This window comes from Siphateles boraxobius, unplaced genomic scaffold, assembly GCF_051911475.1.
Source record: "Siphateles boraxobius isolate OS27281-9 unplaced genomic scaffold, OSU_SipBor_1 90, whole genome shotgun sequence".
Lineage (NCBI taxonomy): Eukaryota > Metazoa > Chordata > Actinopteri > Cypriniformes > Leuciscidae > Siphateles > Siphateles boraxobius.
Window position 1 is genome coordinate 1,120,070 of NW_027509220.1, and position 15,384 is coordinate 1,135,453.

Genomic DNA, 15,384 nt, shown 5'->3' on the forward strand with positions numbered 1-15,384 from the left:
CATTCGTATCGGTCGGATCTAACTTTAAACATCGATACTTTCTTAAACTCATATTGTATGTATGGATCTCAAATAAAATATCCTACGTGTTTTGGGATTACATTTATTTGTGTTATTTAATTTAGCACAAAAAGTTTCGTAAGATTGAAACTATTTTTCTTTCTGCTACAAACACGAACAAACATGCTGAAAAGTGCAAGTACTCACATAAGCACAGCACCCAGTCAAACTGAGAGAGTTGTGTTCGCTATAGACAATTATAATGGCCTTTTTACACGTTTAAACCGGTTTAAAACGCTTTGAATCATGCACTTTTGAGTGGAGTTTGAAGGCTCCATCTAGAGGAGAGGCTCTGGTGGAGTCACGTGGTCAGAGCGCTTGCGCAGTGAGCACCAGTAACGTGAACTAGTAGGAAACATCACTCAGTCAGTCAGTGGGGGGGGGGGAAGGTGTGAGAGATAAAGAACTCAGGCAGGTTTGCGACGCATAAATGTTTTAATATACTATAACGCGAGTACGAAATATTCAATAAAGCTCAAATACTAGCTTGTTTTTGTTTCAATTTAGACTGGACTTATGAGTTCAGGCAAAAGCTCGTGCTCTGGCTGTTTGTTAAGTTAACGTTAGCTGCTGTAAGTTAGCTCGTGGGATAAAGCCAGAAATAACTATTAAACGCAAGTATCGTGCCAGATAACTGATATTAAATCTCGAGCTCTGCGCGAGACCCTCAGTCTGGAGTTTTGGTGAGTTTTTTTTCTCGTTGTTTGGACTTCCCTTTGATGTACGTACGTACTGTTGACACATCATCACCCATAGTGAACAGTAGTTTATTTGAGTTTTAATACTGGTTTACTTTTGGCAATTCAAATGTTGATACAGCAGGAGTGTATATAGGTGGTGTCTTGAGATGTGGCCTGCGTTTGTTTGACGATCATGGGAGGATGCGTGGGGCGCGAGCGCGCGGAGTCACGCGGATCGAGGACGCAGAGGAAACGTGGAGGTGAGACACACTGTTGCTGTAGACTACAAAACATTTTTTTTTTGTTGCATGTTTGTTTCCGTGCTCGGCATTCTTGAAAACATGCAAATATCAGGGGTATTGTGGGAGCCATCAGCAAAAAGTACCATGTTATCATTTAAATACCCAACATGTGAACTGGTAAGTTATGCCTGCAGTGCTTTGATATATGCATCAAACTCACATATGTTTGCCATTACTGTACCACAGTTTCTTTGTTGTTGAAGTTACACGTCTAAATAAGATTCATTAGATGATTGACTGGTGTTTACTAGTACAATGCCTAGTACTACAGCTTTTCTTCATGTCAGTTTGATTGTGCTGATTCTGAAACTTTTTTTGTAAATGTGACAATTCAGGCCCTCGGAAACATTGGCAGTTTTGATCATTGTCGGTCTCCTCTCTGTTGTGTGTGTTTTTTTTCCACCTGTGTGCATGTTGGAGCCGGCAGGCGTTCAGGCTGAAGTGTCTCGTCTCAGGGCACGTCCATGCATGTTTGCTCGGTTTGCCATGAGCTGAAGTAAACCGTAATTTGGGATAGAAAGATTTTCTTTCCATCGCAGGAAATGTAGTCCAGTGATGACATCAACGACAGTGACATGCGTTTGACTTCTATCAGTGAAAGTCTTGAGGACACTGACGTCTTGCAGCCAGTATCAGTGTATTGTAGGGTTATCTGTACTTCAGCAGGGTGTGTGTGTGTGTGTGTGTGTCTTGCTTTGAACAGGAGATAAGATTTTCTTTTACACATGGATGTATATTACGTGACCATTGCCTGCTAAAACAGGAAGACATTTAATTTCTCCAGTCAAGAACATCTTTGCACCAGAGTAAAGTTTGGGAAGTTTATTAAATAACAGCAATTCATTCTTAAGCATATGTGTCGCTAAATCACTATAATAATCTACTAAGAATATATATATATATATATATATATATATATATATATATATATATATATATATATATATATATGATTTATGAGTGTTTTTGACACTAAAGAATCAGTTCATAAGTTATTTGTTTTGGGAATCTGAGTAAACGGCTATTATTATTATTACTGATTTAATTAAATTATTTAATTTAGCTTAATATGAAATTCATATTTTTAAGAGGAATTTTAGTTTTTTGTCCGTAAGAGTTATTGTTATTTATAAAGTTTTTAACTTTTCAAACTTTGCGTAATATAAAGGTCATAATGAGCATATAAGACTGATTTGTGAGTGTTATTTTACTTGAAAGAATCAGTTCATAAGAGTTATTTGAGAATCTGACTACACAACTATTGTTATTTATTAACAGAGCAACATTTGAAGTTTAAAACTTTTGAAAATTATTATTATTACTTATTTTAAAAGATTTGTACTTCTCAAACTTTGCTTAATAAAAATAGTAAATCTTTATAATGTGCATAATGCATATAAGTGTTTGTGAGTGTTTTTGACTCAAAAGAATCAGTTCATAAGAGTCATTTGTTTGAGAATAGAGTTTTACGTGGTGTGCTGTGTGTGTGTTTGTTGCGTGTTTGCTGCAAGAACGAAGATATTGTATAATGTGACACACAGGAGTTCAGACTCGATGCTCACCGCAAACCAAAACCTAATGTCATAAAAATCATTTTCCCAGCACTAATACAACAATGTAATCAGTTCTGCGGAAGAGCCACATTATTTTATAATGCAGCGTGCGGAAAAGGGAACATCTCATGTTCCTGCTCTAATGACAGGAGAGGAAGAGAGTCTGTCGCAGCTTGCGGTGTGTGTGTGTGTGTGTGTGTGTGTGTGTGTGTGTGTGTGTGTGTGTGTGTGTGTGTGTGTGTGTGTGTGTGTGTGTGTGTGTGTGTGTGTGTGTGTGTGTGTGTGTGTGTGAATGTAACGAGAGAATTACAGGAGAATAATGCATCTTTATGCGGCTCCTCACAGCTCTCGGCCTCAAGACACTGCGTATTTACATATAATTTGACTAAGCTTATATTAGGTGCTGAACTTTGACAAACAGATTTTGCATTACACCCACATTGTCTCCTGTTGTTGTGGCATAAGTCATTATCATAAAGTGAAATAAGCTGGTTTATATAAACAATGCCCTGCTGACTCAAGACTCAACCTCGTCACCTTTGATGCTTGAGTTGTTGACTAGATCAGAAGTGCGTGTGAACCCAAGCGCCTTCCTTCTAATCGTGCATATAGGACAAATTATTATATATTAAGTTGTTTTCACAATTTGCAGGCTAATTTTCAAGTGTGCACACTATCCTGACAGGTGACAGAGCAGCGACCGAAGAAATGAGAGATGGCCATCAATCTTTAGTTCACTTGCCTTCTGGGAACATTCAGAGTTCTTCACATAGTCAGTGGTTTCTTTTATTTGACCAAACATTGGCTTGTAAATGGACATTTGTCTCTGATTGTGATTTTGAAACGCCGATTTAAAGGGTTAGTTCGCCCATTTAAGACATGAAGTTGTATGGAATCCTTACCAGCACTATAGTGCATACACACTGACCCAGTCTGTAGTCACCTCCCTGGTCAGAGTTCTGGCCGCTGGAAGTTTTTTAAGAAAGTACTCTCGGTTAGTTTCCGGGGCCTCAAAACTGTACGTTTTTACATGAAAAAATTATTTGCGTTTCAAACCTTGATTAATTAAACACACAAAAAACACGCCGGTCAAAATTCATACCTCAGTTTTAATCGGCACTATTTTCTTTCCATTTCTATCAATCCGCGCTGCTGTCAACGTCAACAGTGCGCACGTTCCGATCAGCTGTTGATAGCGCGACTCGCTGACAACATGTCTGACTGCGAAACTTCTGATGATGAAACCAATTTTAGCACAATGTCAGACGGAACTGATGAGGATGAAAGTAATTTTAGCACAACGCCATACCTTTATGAACCGGAGTATACCGATGCCGAACTTGTGTGTGTGTTCAATCAAATAGTTTTCTCAGCAAATATATACTGTTTTTATATTAGACATCTTTTCACGTGTTTTCCACTGGAGTCTAAACATCAGCTTGTTTACCGTACAGTTTAGACATGGGATCATTAGTAAATAGAGCTTGCCCGTGCCTTGGTACTGGTACAGCAAAACTCTTTAAAAATCAGTTTTTTTCTTTTTCCTCCTTGGTTTGGGATGTAATCATCTTCGCTGAAGTGAGCACTGCACACACGATAATCCTTGATTCTGGATATTTTAGCTCCCGCAGAGTAGCCGATGGCAACCAGCCAAAGCTGTCTCGTAGCTATATCCGAAACAGGAAAACGATGGAATCTGAACGGTGGTCCCGGCACATTCTTGTTGTCACACACCCTGGAAATTTAAAAGTTCGCACCATCGTTTATTTTCTACTTTTTACGTCGTTTCGTAATCGATTGTGTAAACACTATGGAACAGCTGATCGGAACGTGCGCACTGTTGACGTTGACAGCAACGCGGATTGATAGAAATGGAAAGAAAATAGTGCCGATTAAAACTGAGGTATGAATTTTGACCGGCGTGTTTTTTGTGTGTTAAAATAATCACGCTTTGAAACGCAAATAATTTTTTCACGTAAAAACGCACAGTTTTGAGGCCCCAGAAACTAACCGGGAGTGCTTTCTTGAAAAACTTCCAGCGGCCAGAACTCTGACCAGGGAGGTGACTACAGAGTGGGTCAGTGTGTATGCACTATAGTGCTGGTAAGGATTCCATACAACTTCATGTCTTAAATGGGCGAACTAACCCTTTAAACTTATAAGGCCTACTGTATCATATTTGATACGTGAATTTCTATGCTCTTTAAATTATCAACATGATCAAAACATTGCTGAATAACCTGTTGTACACACGCCTTCATATTTCTTTTAGCAAATTTAACGGCATTTTAGTATAATGGTTAAAACATCCAACTTAGGCTCGTGGTTCACGTGTCTTTTCACTCTAAAATCTTTGCTTATTGTTATAAAGTAGCCTACATGCAAGAATAAATTCGATTTTGTCTGTAATAATTACTTGCTGGACTGAAGCAACACAGGTCTTGGTTAACCATACACGGTTTTGTTAGAAAAATTTGATATTAGGCTTTTGAGGAAGGTTTATTTCTCAATCATCATTGTATTGCATTGCATTGTGTTTTGCAAATTTGCAGAACTTTGATCATAAGACTAATCATTTAAATATCATCTTACTACTTTTTTACATGCATTTTTCATGTAATTGGTGTGTTATGCTGCTATAAAGTTCTCATTGATTTACATTACAAGCAATCAGAATTTAATTTCTTCCATAATAATATTGGCATCTGCACACATTTTTGCATATTTTTGCTCTGTTTGTGTCTCTGAGTCTGAGTTTGAGCTTCATATTCTCACTATATCATGCTAAAAAGCCTGATGTATCACATTTGCAAACAATTTTCTTTTTTGGCTGGAGTTTTTATAAACACCATTTCAGAATTTATAGGCTATTTTTCTATCACTTCATATGTCAGGCTATACAGTGTTAATCTGTTTAGAGGACCAGACCTCCTACAATACTTGAAAGTCCTAAAAGTTGTTTAATGTTGATGAGATTCGTTCACTCCTTCCACCATTGTACTGTCAATGAAGCATTCTGGGTGGAACATCGCTGTAAATCACACAATGTGTCCTGTTCATTTGTAATTACACCTAAGCTGGCCATGCTATAAATAATGTTTGGATGATGTCCTTTGGATACTTGGCCATCAGAGCAGAATCGATGGGAAAGCGCTGAATCACACACCTACTATCTCCCCATCAGCCTGAACTTCCTTATTTCTATAGCAGGTTTATTATTAGAGGTGTTTGCTAAGACAAGCATCATTATTGCTTAATCGTATGGAGTAACAGGAAGATTCTCCTCAGTGATTTCCTGTAAAAGAGCAGTTACGGTTGTCTGTTGCTAAATCTTCTAAACATTACTTACTTGACTCTGCATTCTCATTTTATGGTATCTGTAGCCTTACAAATATAGTTTTCTTGGTCGCTTTCTGGAGTCCTTTATGAATAAGATTAGGCCGATATATCTGCCAATATTTAGCATTTTTTTAATTATCGTCAGCAGCCGATATTTTTTTTCTGTTTGGTTGAAGCAGTCCGAATCCCGTCTGTTGTGGTTTATTATTTTCAGGACGCTTCTCAATAATTCAGACTTCATCAAATATTTTAAGTAAAGCTCAGTTTGTTGGGATGAACCGATATGAACATTTTGGACGATACCGATAATTGTTTATATTTGAAAGCCGATAACCGATATATTGGCCAATAAATCTAAACCCAAATTTTCATATAGTTTTTTAGAGACTAATTACAAAAGTCTCAAAAGATAACAAAAGTCTCACCATTACAAGCCACGTCCAAAGCACTTGTATAATCAAAAGCACCAACATAAATCAAACATATAAGGTACAGTAGCCTAGTTTGAACCAGTGTAAGTTTTCAAATTAATTTTACACTACGTTGGCCAACTTTCTTTATCAAAACAATTGCCTTAAAAATAAATAAAACAAAGCCTATCTAAGCCTATCCTTATCCACTATCCAGTAATATCATTATCAGTCCTAATCACCAGTGTGTTGGGCTCAACATATCATTGTTGATTGAAAACAAGAGCTGTCTTTGACCAGATAACTACAGGGTCATGGAGGGGGTGTTTAGAGCTTGGCCGTTGCCCTCAGGGTTGTTGTGAGATGTGAACTGGATAGATGAAGGCTGAATTGATCTGTCATTTGCACACAAACAGTCATAAATGCTCAACCTTTGCTCAGTCATGTGTATATGAGTGCGTATAGTTCACTTCTGCTTTTATTTTGAGACTGAGACCGTCACTGTATATTGATACTAAATAATGGTTGATTTATGTATCTCTAAATTGTGTGTGTGTGTATACTGGTGTATATATGCACACACAATATCAACTTTAATAATTTAAGTAGAAATGGCACATTTCATTACCTAAGGATACAAAAATATAATAATAAAATATATCATTCAAATGTTTGGGATCTGTGAGATTTCTACCCCAAATGTTTGAACTTTAGTGTATGCATGTATAAATGTATTTTTTATTTATATTTTTTGTAGTTATTTGTGACGAAATATGCTCTTTTTACTTGTTTTATATTCTTGATCTTGTGTAAAATATTCCTTCCAAATGTTCCATTACACTATAATCATTTAATTGCACAACATGTCAATTCTTGTTCATTAGACTATTACTTATACATTCCACTCAGTTCTCTGTTTGTTGCCCAGTTAAAGCATCAGAGAAAGTACTGATGGAAAATACGAATGGAAATACTTTGTCGACCTTCATATGTGATGTCATGAAACTAACCTCATCATAATTCACTGGAATATTATAATTCTGGCCCAATGGTCAAAAAATAACGTGGTCGTCTTTTTGATCATCAAAGCCACTCTCAAGTCATTCTCCAGCAACTTTCTGCTAAGCCATTGTTCCAGGAAATGTTGTATAGCCTACACTTCTCTCACATTAGTGTTAATTCACACGTCATCTGCGTCTCCAGGTCGTAACGAGCCCCTGAAGAAAGACAAGCTGAAGTGGAAGAGCGATTACCCGATGACGGAGGGGCAGCTGCGCAGTAAGAGAGATGAGTTCTGGGACACGGCTCCGGCGTTTGAGGGCCGCAAGGAGATCTGGGACGCCCTAAAAGCTGCTGCTGTGGCTCTGGAGTGTAGCGATCACGAGCTGGCTCAGGCTATAGTGGACGGAGCCAACATCACGTTACCACACGGTGAGACTCATTACACTGTCGGCTGTGATCAAACCAGCTTTGGGTGTGACTTGCTGTCTTTTTTGGAACAGAAATAGGAGAAATTTGGATGAATGTTCATGCTGCTCTTTTCCATAAATCAAAAAGCAGTGATGTGGTGCTGCCAAGCTTGAAGTACAAATAATTAATTATACATGTAGTACATACTGTGTGATAACCAAAATGTAAGTTGCCAAAAAAGTAGCTCAATTTTGAGAGAGAGGGACGGTGTATGTTGCATTTTATTTTTACATTCAGAAATTATGACAAAATACAGGTAAATAAATTTTTTTATATAAAAAAAGTCCTTTTTATAGGTATATAGAACAAGAATGAAAATATAATTATAAAATAAATAATAGCTGCAATTATTATAAGCATAATTTATTATAACAAATTGGCTTTTATTATGAATATGTTAGCCCTATTGTTATCTGCAAGCTAGTGTGCTCCAAAACAATGAGAAAATTCACATTTAGAAGGTATAAGCATTAAAATGTGATTTTGATGACATCACTCTGCACTGCAGCTTCTCATCAGATTTTCTGTCCAATCAAATGCTCTCTAGAATCTGAAGCTCCGCCTCATGGCGTAATCCATGTACCTCTCGTTTGACACAAATCCAAATGTTTAATGTAACGTTTGGCTGCTATACCATTATTCATGTTAACAAAGCTTGGTACTCAACTCGTGTCTCAATATGTAAAACGCCAATTTGTACATGCAAAAGTTGCCTTGGAATATAAATGGCACTTTTCAGATGATTAAAACAGTGGGAAATGTTGCTTGCTAATGTTGCGGGTGGTCAAATGACACACAGGATCCAATTCTGTTTGTCATTAATAAAGGGTCTCCACAAGTTTGATTATTTTCTAAAAAAAAATATATATATATACATTTTCAGATTTCATTTATTAATATTAATTTTGTAATCAAATAATTATGTTTGTTTCTATCAAATAAGTATATTTATCTGTTTAAATAGCTTATTATCTTCACACCCTGACCCTTATTTTCTTTACTGGCCCAGAAGGGAAGTTTTCACCATAATGAAGAAGCATTTAATAACATAAAGAGTTTGTGTAAATGATGACACGCATCATCTCTCATTGTTATATTTGTAGCTCGTTTTACCCCTCATCACTGACGGTTGTTTATATTCTTTCAATGACTCTAGGATCCCTGACCGAGTGTTACGATGAACTCGGAAACCGTTACCAGCTCCCGGTTTATTGCCTGGCCCCGCCTGTCAATCTGATATCAGAAAGAAGTGAGGAAGACCTGTCGGATAACCCTGAGCCCCAGACGGCACAGAAGAAAGAGTTCCAGCTGAAGGTTCGGCTCTCCACCGGCAAAGACCTGCGCCTGAACGCCAGCATGACGGACTCCATCGGCCTGCTGAAGAAGCAACTGCAAGCTCAGGAGGACATTGACCTGGCCCACCAGCGCTGGTTCTTCTCGGGGAAACTCCTGACAGACAAGACCCGGCTGCAGGACACCAAGATCCAGAAGGACTTCGTTATCCAGGTCATCGTGAACCAACTCACACCAAACCACTGAGGCGCAACTGCAAAAAGACCATCAAATGTTGTGCATCGAGCAAACTTGATCTCGCCGGAGTTTTGTCGGGACGCTAGTCGTCTTCAAATCGAGCATCTGGAGAAACAAATAAACAATTACAAACGGATTATGAATTATTATTTGGAAATAAACCAACCTAACGGATTGCATCTCTGCTAACTTCAGCAGAAGTGCCAAAATGATTCAATAGCGAGTCCCTTGCTATGCATATGCTGAACAGTACATGATCCTCTGAAAGTGATCTCCCTTTGTAAGATAATCGAACTTGAGCTTCATTTTGCACACTTTGAGTGTCTTAGAATAGTTGTGCCTTGAAAGAAGAGTTATTTTGCTTACGAGACATGTTTCAGTGCGGCCACACACACATGCTTTGTATTTTCTGACGTGACGTCTTTGAGCACAACCCAGTACTTTCTATGCAATCGTAAAACAGTTTCAGACTGATATCATTATATAGCTAGCTAATCCACATTTCAGACACGTTTGCGTGGCCAGTGAGGCTCAAAAGGCTCACTGTGTAAATCTAGTGCACAAAGACACATTACACTGACAGTGATGCTATACATCTTCATCTCCTGGCACTGCACAGTCTCCGTGCCCTGTAGATCACAGATCATCTTGTACAGGAATATGTGTCGCTGCCTCCAAACGGGAAGATTGGACGCACGATCACTTTAATGGCTGTCCGACGACTTCTTTTATAGAGATGTTATGCTGTAAGCGCTCAGGCTCCAATCAGAGAATATTGCTACTATTTTGAGAGATTATATTATATACTATTTCAATCTTTACCCTGCTTTTTTAAATGACTTATCATAACTTTTTACTGATTCTTAACCCTTTAATCAGTAGCATTACAAGCATTGCTTTAAGATTTCAAGTAACAAAAGGGTTATCTGCATTAGGCTTGCAACATGTTAACAAACATTCATCCATCTAGGTTTCAAAGTGTTTCTTTTGCTAGAGGTCTTCTGCTCCTGGTTATTTCACACCGGTTAGAAACAGCTCATTACCTCAGCGGCAACTGTTCCTCATTAGCACTGGCGTGTTCGTTAATTCGTCTCGTCTTTCTGCTCTGGGTTACTTCGTCTTCTGTTGTTGTTTTAAGATGCACACTGGTGTACATGAGCCTGCATGCATGTGTTAAATCACATTCATTTATCATTGGAAATAGCAGTTTTTTTCCCCCTCCAAATTGCGGCATTTTGCAATGGAGGAATATTCCAGGTTAAGCTTTTCCAGCTTTTACTGTATAGTAAACTATCACTTGCAATGCAAGTCTATGTGGCGTTTTCTTTGGTAATCGACAATATGCAGTAGCGTAAAGGGTGTGTGTGTGTGTGTGTGTGTATTGTCATTTACTCACTCTTATGTTCTACACCTGTATGACTGACTGACTTCTGTGACACAAAAGATCTTTGGAAATGTTGAATGTCGGTCACATAAGCCATAATTAGGATTTATTTTGTTTGTTTAATTCAGGCAAAAAGTTTGACTGTCATCTCAATGTTGACTTGACGTGCTATAATTTTTACTATCTCACAATTGTCAAAATTTAGTCATAAGTTGACATTTTTGTCAGAATTTAAAAGGTTGACTGATAATCTAGCTTTTTATCTCAGTTATGACATGTGAAACATAACTCAATTATTTGACTTATGACATCTAAATTTTGACTTAGTATCTCATAATTTTTACTATCTCATAATTGTCAAAACTAAGTCATTGTCAAGTTGACATTTTTATCAGATCTCTTAATTTTGACTGATAACTTTTTATGACATGTGAAAAACATAACATCTTAATAATTTGACTTATGACATCTCCAATTTGGACTTTTTTTCATAATTTCACCTTTTTGTCATAATTGACTTTTTTTTTTTTTATCTCATCATGAATTAGATTTAGAATTTTTTTTTTTTTGGTCTATAAAATGAAAGTCAGTGGGTTCCCATGTTGTTTCGGACCCTATTGACTGTCATTATATGAACACAAAACATAATGTATATATCTTTTGTGTTGAAGTCGCAGGTTTGGAACACGAGGGTTATGAGTAAAAGATGAAACTTGTCATTTTTGGGTAAACCAAGCTGTAATATTCCCAGAAGTCCCAGGCAGCGTAAAGCACATACCCTGTGGGAACAACGAGGCCTCAAAACCTCCGATCATCATTCAGGACGAAGAGTCACTCAGTACCTCAGTCATAATTGATTTACATGCTCTGATAAGAGAGAAACTGTACACAGTAATGTTGTGTTCGACTCCAATCCCGCATACTTTGCTAGTTTTCTCCCAGGTTGGGAGCTGTGTGACCTCTGGCTGTCTGAAGGAGAGTTCATTCCTCCTGGTCTTCGTCAGCACAATCTGAAACCCTTATGCTGTGACAACATGTGCTGATGCTGCTAATGATAGAGACCTTGATATTTATTCTCTCATTGGCATTCATTTCGGGAAACAGTGCTCTACTTTTGCTAGTAATTTAATGGAAATAGGCAAAGTAAGAATATAATTAAAATTGTTATAGTGACCGTACTGGTGTAAGTATGTACGTTGTGTTCATCAACATTTTTTACATGTGTGTGCTGATTATGATCATAATGGTTCATTTATGATCATTTTTATTGAAGAGGGCCCTGCTGTTGTATGTTTTTTTTCTAGGCGACACAATTCTCCTGCATTCCTACATGCAATGTTTCAGTAGGTGTTTTCTTCATGTATTGTTCGAATGGATGTATAATGTGTTTCGTGACAAAGTTTCCAGATTTGACTGAGGAAGCTGTTAGGAAGCCATACTGTACATGTGGATCTTTTTCGGCCCGCTGTGTTGGGACGGTTTCAGGAGACTCGCTTTGAACGTTTGTCTTTCAAATCGCAGATCGTAAGAAGCCATTACGCTTTACTCCAGCCGGATGTGGGTCTGGAAGCGGTTTCTGCCACATAAAAAATGCTTTGGTTAGTAATAATTATATGAAAACATAAGTCAACTTTATGAATACGAAATCATAATTACAAGAAGTCAAAATTTAGATTAGAACTTAATTCGGAGATACGTCATTAAGAAAAGTCGTAATTGTCATGATTGTAATTGTACTTATTTTGTAATATGTTATGTAATTTTGTCTTTTTATCATTTTGATTCTCATAATTTGTACGGTTTGTCATAATTGCATTGCATTTTTTTTGTCAATTTCAAAGTTTTGTCATAATTGACTTTAATTCATAATTTTGACTTTTTATCTCATAATTATAATTTAGTATCTCATAATTGGGCAATTGTAATGTCATGATAATTGTCATTTTAATGTCATTATGACTATCTCATATGTATGATTTTGTCAATTTTGACTTTCTCATAATTATGACGAAGTATCTCATAATTGGGAGATTTGAATATCATTTATGACTCATATGTATGATCTTTGTCAATTTTGACTTTTTCTCATAATTATGACGAAGTATCTCAATTGTGACTAATTATCTCATAATTGGGTGATTTTAATGTTATTATTATGACTATCATATGTATGATTTTTGTCAATTTTTACTTTTTCTCATAACTGTGACTAAAATCTCCTAATTATGAGATAATTCATGTCATTATCATGACTTTATGGCATAATTATTATTATTTGTATTCTTATGTGACAGAAACATGCTTACGTGTGTGCGTCCCAATTACAAAATACATGAACTTTCATAAACCTTTAAAAGGAATTCATGTGAATTCTTCATAGATTAATTTCTGTATATTAATAGATAAAATGTGTGATATTCTTATACTTAAATGTGCTTATGGCCTGTTTCACAAAAGTTATGTATAATTTACATGGTATTCTGTTTTTCAGATGTTTTAATCGTCAATTAAAATGACAGCTGTGAAAGCAAACAGATGTTTGTCCATAAACTGCTAATCATTTCATCATGTCCTCAGATCAGTTTCAAGTGTTTTAATGAGCTTGGGACGAGTTAGTCTGACTAATAAAGCAAGTGTTATTATCATTTTTAACTCAGCAGAAAAGCTGACCTGTCTGCGGCCGGGAATGTTGATGTGTTAAGCGCCATGATTTGTACCTCTCACTGGTTAAATTTCAAGAATGTATAGGTTATGAATTTTAATACCATCTGATGTGCTGATACATGTTGAGCATCTGTCTTAAAGTAGATTCTGATTGGCTGTTAATGTTGTTCATCAGCTGGGAAAAAAATGCCTGAATTTGATTCCACTGATATTGCCATTATCGTTATTGCTGTTGTGTGATCTTTGCTACTCTCATAGAATTAGAACGATTATTAAAACTTTATCATTATAGTTGCTTATCTCTGGACCTCCTCGAATTTATTAACAATTATAATGTACTGTTGTAAAAAAAAAAAAGTTTTGAAAAACTTTTATACTACTTTCAAAAGCACTTTAATAACTTTAAAATATTTTACAAATATCAAGATATCCAATCTTAAATTAACTATTAAATTATTTGTTAACTCTGATGTGAGCTTCCCTATTCTTATTAAATTAAATTAGAACGATTATTAAATCATTACATTTTATCATTATAATTATGGTGTGTGTGTGTGTGTGTGTGTGTGTGTGTGTGTGTGTGTGTGTGTGTGTGTGTGTGTGTGTGTGTGTGTGTGTGTGTGTGTATATATTGTCCGTTTTTGTTCGTTTCATATATTAAAAAACTTTTAGGTCTATACTATTTTCAAGAAAACTATACATTTTAAACATTTTACAAATATCAAGATATTCAATCTAATTTTAAGTTAAATATGAAATAATAATAATCAAATATTATATTATAGCTGTGGTGTGGATTTCTCTCTCATAGAATTAGAATGAGTATTAAAACTTTGTTATAGTTAACTCTGGACCTCCCAGCATTTATTAATAAATGTATTATACTAAATATAATTTACTATAATATAGTTATTATAAATTTAATTTTTAATTAATGTTTCATTCAGTTTTGAGAAACATTTATACTATTTTCAAAATAATTTTCTACAAATTTCAAGATATTCAATATCTTAAAGTCTCCCTGTTGTGAAAATCCAGCTTTTAATGTTGTTTATATGTCTATGTGGTATTTTTAATATGCCTTAAGACAAACCATGTGTAAATTCATAAGTCGACAGCATTGCTGAGTATTTTCTCCTTAAAACTGCAATGAACCAAAGACTGTCTCAAAAACACAGTTTGAAATCGCTGGTGTTTCTGACGTCACAAACTACCTTGTAACCAATCAGATCAACGTGTGATCGTCAACGAGTGGATCTCTGAGCTGAGTGAGTGAGTGGAGGCGGGGCTCATTTGCATATTCATAGAACCGCGTATACTAAATGAGGCAAGAGTGTCGAGTTACATTCAAGATATTTTAAGGCATGAAGAATTTTTTTTTCAAGAAAAAACGTTTACATGTGTAATTTTGGTGATCAAATGTGATTTTTAAGGGATAAAATGATAGACTACAGGGCACTTTAAGTTAAATATTAAACAATTATCATTAAATAAAAATATTATGATATATAAGGACTAATACAAGTAAATGAATGTCCAACATTTCCATACAGACAAAAACTAGAATAAACAATGATAGTTGCTGCTCGGTGATTTAAGTTAATGTTGTGGTGTGAATGACTCCTGTAATGCTGGAAGTCTCTCACCCGCCAGTAAAAAAAACTGCGGATTCGCCTTTTATTCTTGTTTTGTTTCTGCATCTTGCTTGAGAAACGTACACGCGCTCTGACCTTTGACCTGCTGCGCTTTGGCTTTGAACCGCTAATGTTTCAGCCACACGGTGGCAGTATTCAACAAGAAATACTCATACACGTGTGTTTTGATTATGTTCTGGCTTTAATAAAGTGGAATGATATATTGTGATAAAAAAAAATAAGCAGGCTAGAAGTAATGTTACATTTGATCCTTTTTTTGGCATCACACACCCTATACTCAGAGAAAACATGCAGGCCTGTTTCTTCTGTCCCACTGGACATCGAAAGTACTTCCTCT

General features: G+C 36.2%; 1 protein-coding gene across 7 annotated transcripts; it reads left to right on the forward strand.

Annotated features, from left to right (window-relative positions):
• Positions 1 to 348: 348 nt before the first annotated feature.
• ubtd1b (ubiquitin domain containing 1b) lies at positions 349 to 13,260 on the forward strand. 7 transcript variants are annotated; one of them, XR_013201257.1, is made up of 5 exons: positions 390 to 743; positions 883 to 1,000; positions 7,548 to 7,775; positions 8,971 to 12,740; positions 12,959 to 13,260. XR_013201257.1 is itself a non-coding variant. In XM_077224612.1 (4 exons), exons 2-4 carry the CDS (start codon positions 934 to 936, stop codon positions 9,351 to 9,353), a joined length of 678 nt encoding a protein of 225 aa, XP_077080727.1. In that variant the 5' UTR covers positions 349 to 743; positions 880 to 933; the 3' UTR covers positions 9,354 to 13,260. The 7 variants fall into 7 exon arrangements, 5 of the variants coding, with proteins under 5 accessions (XP_077080727.1, XP_077080729.1, XP_077080728.1 ...); XR_013201256.1 differs by having other exon boundaries at positions 403 to 743; positions 880 to 1,000; XM_077224612.1 differs by having other exon boundaries at positions 349 to 743; positions 880 to 1,000; positions 8,971 to 13,260.
• Positions 13,261 to 15,384: the final 2,124 nt, after the last annotated feature.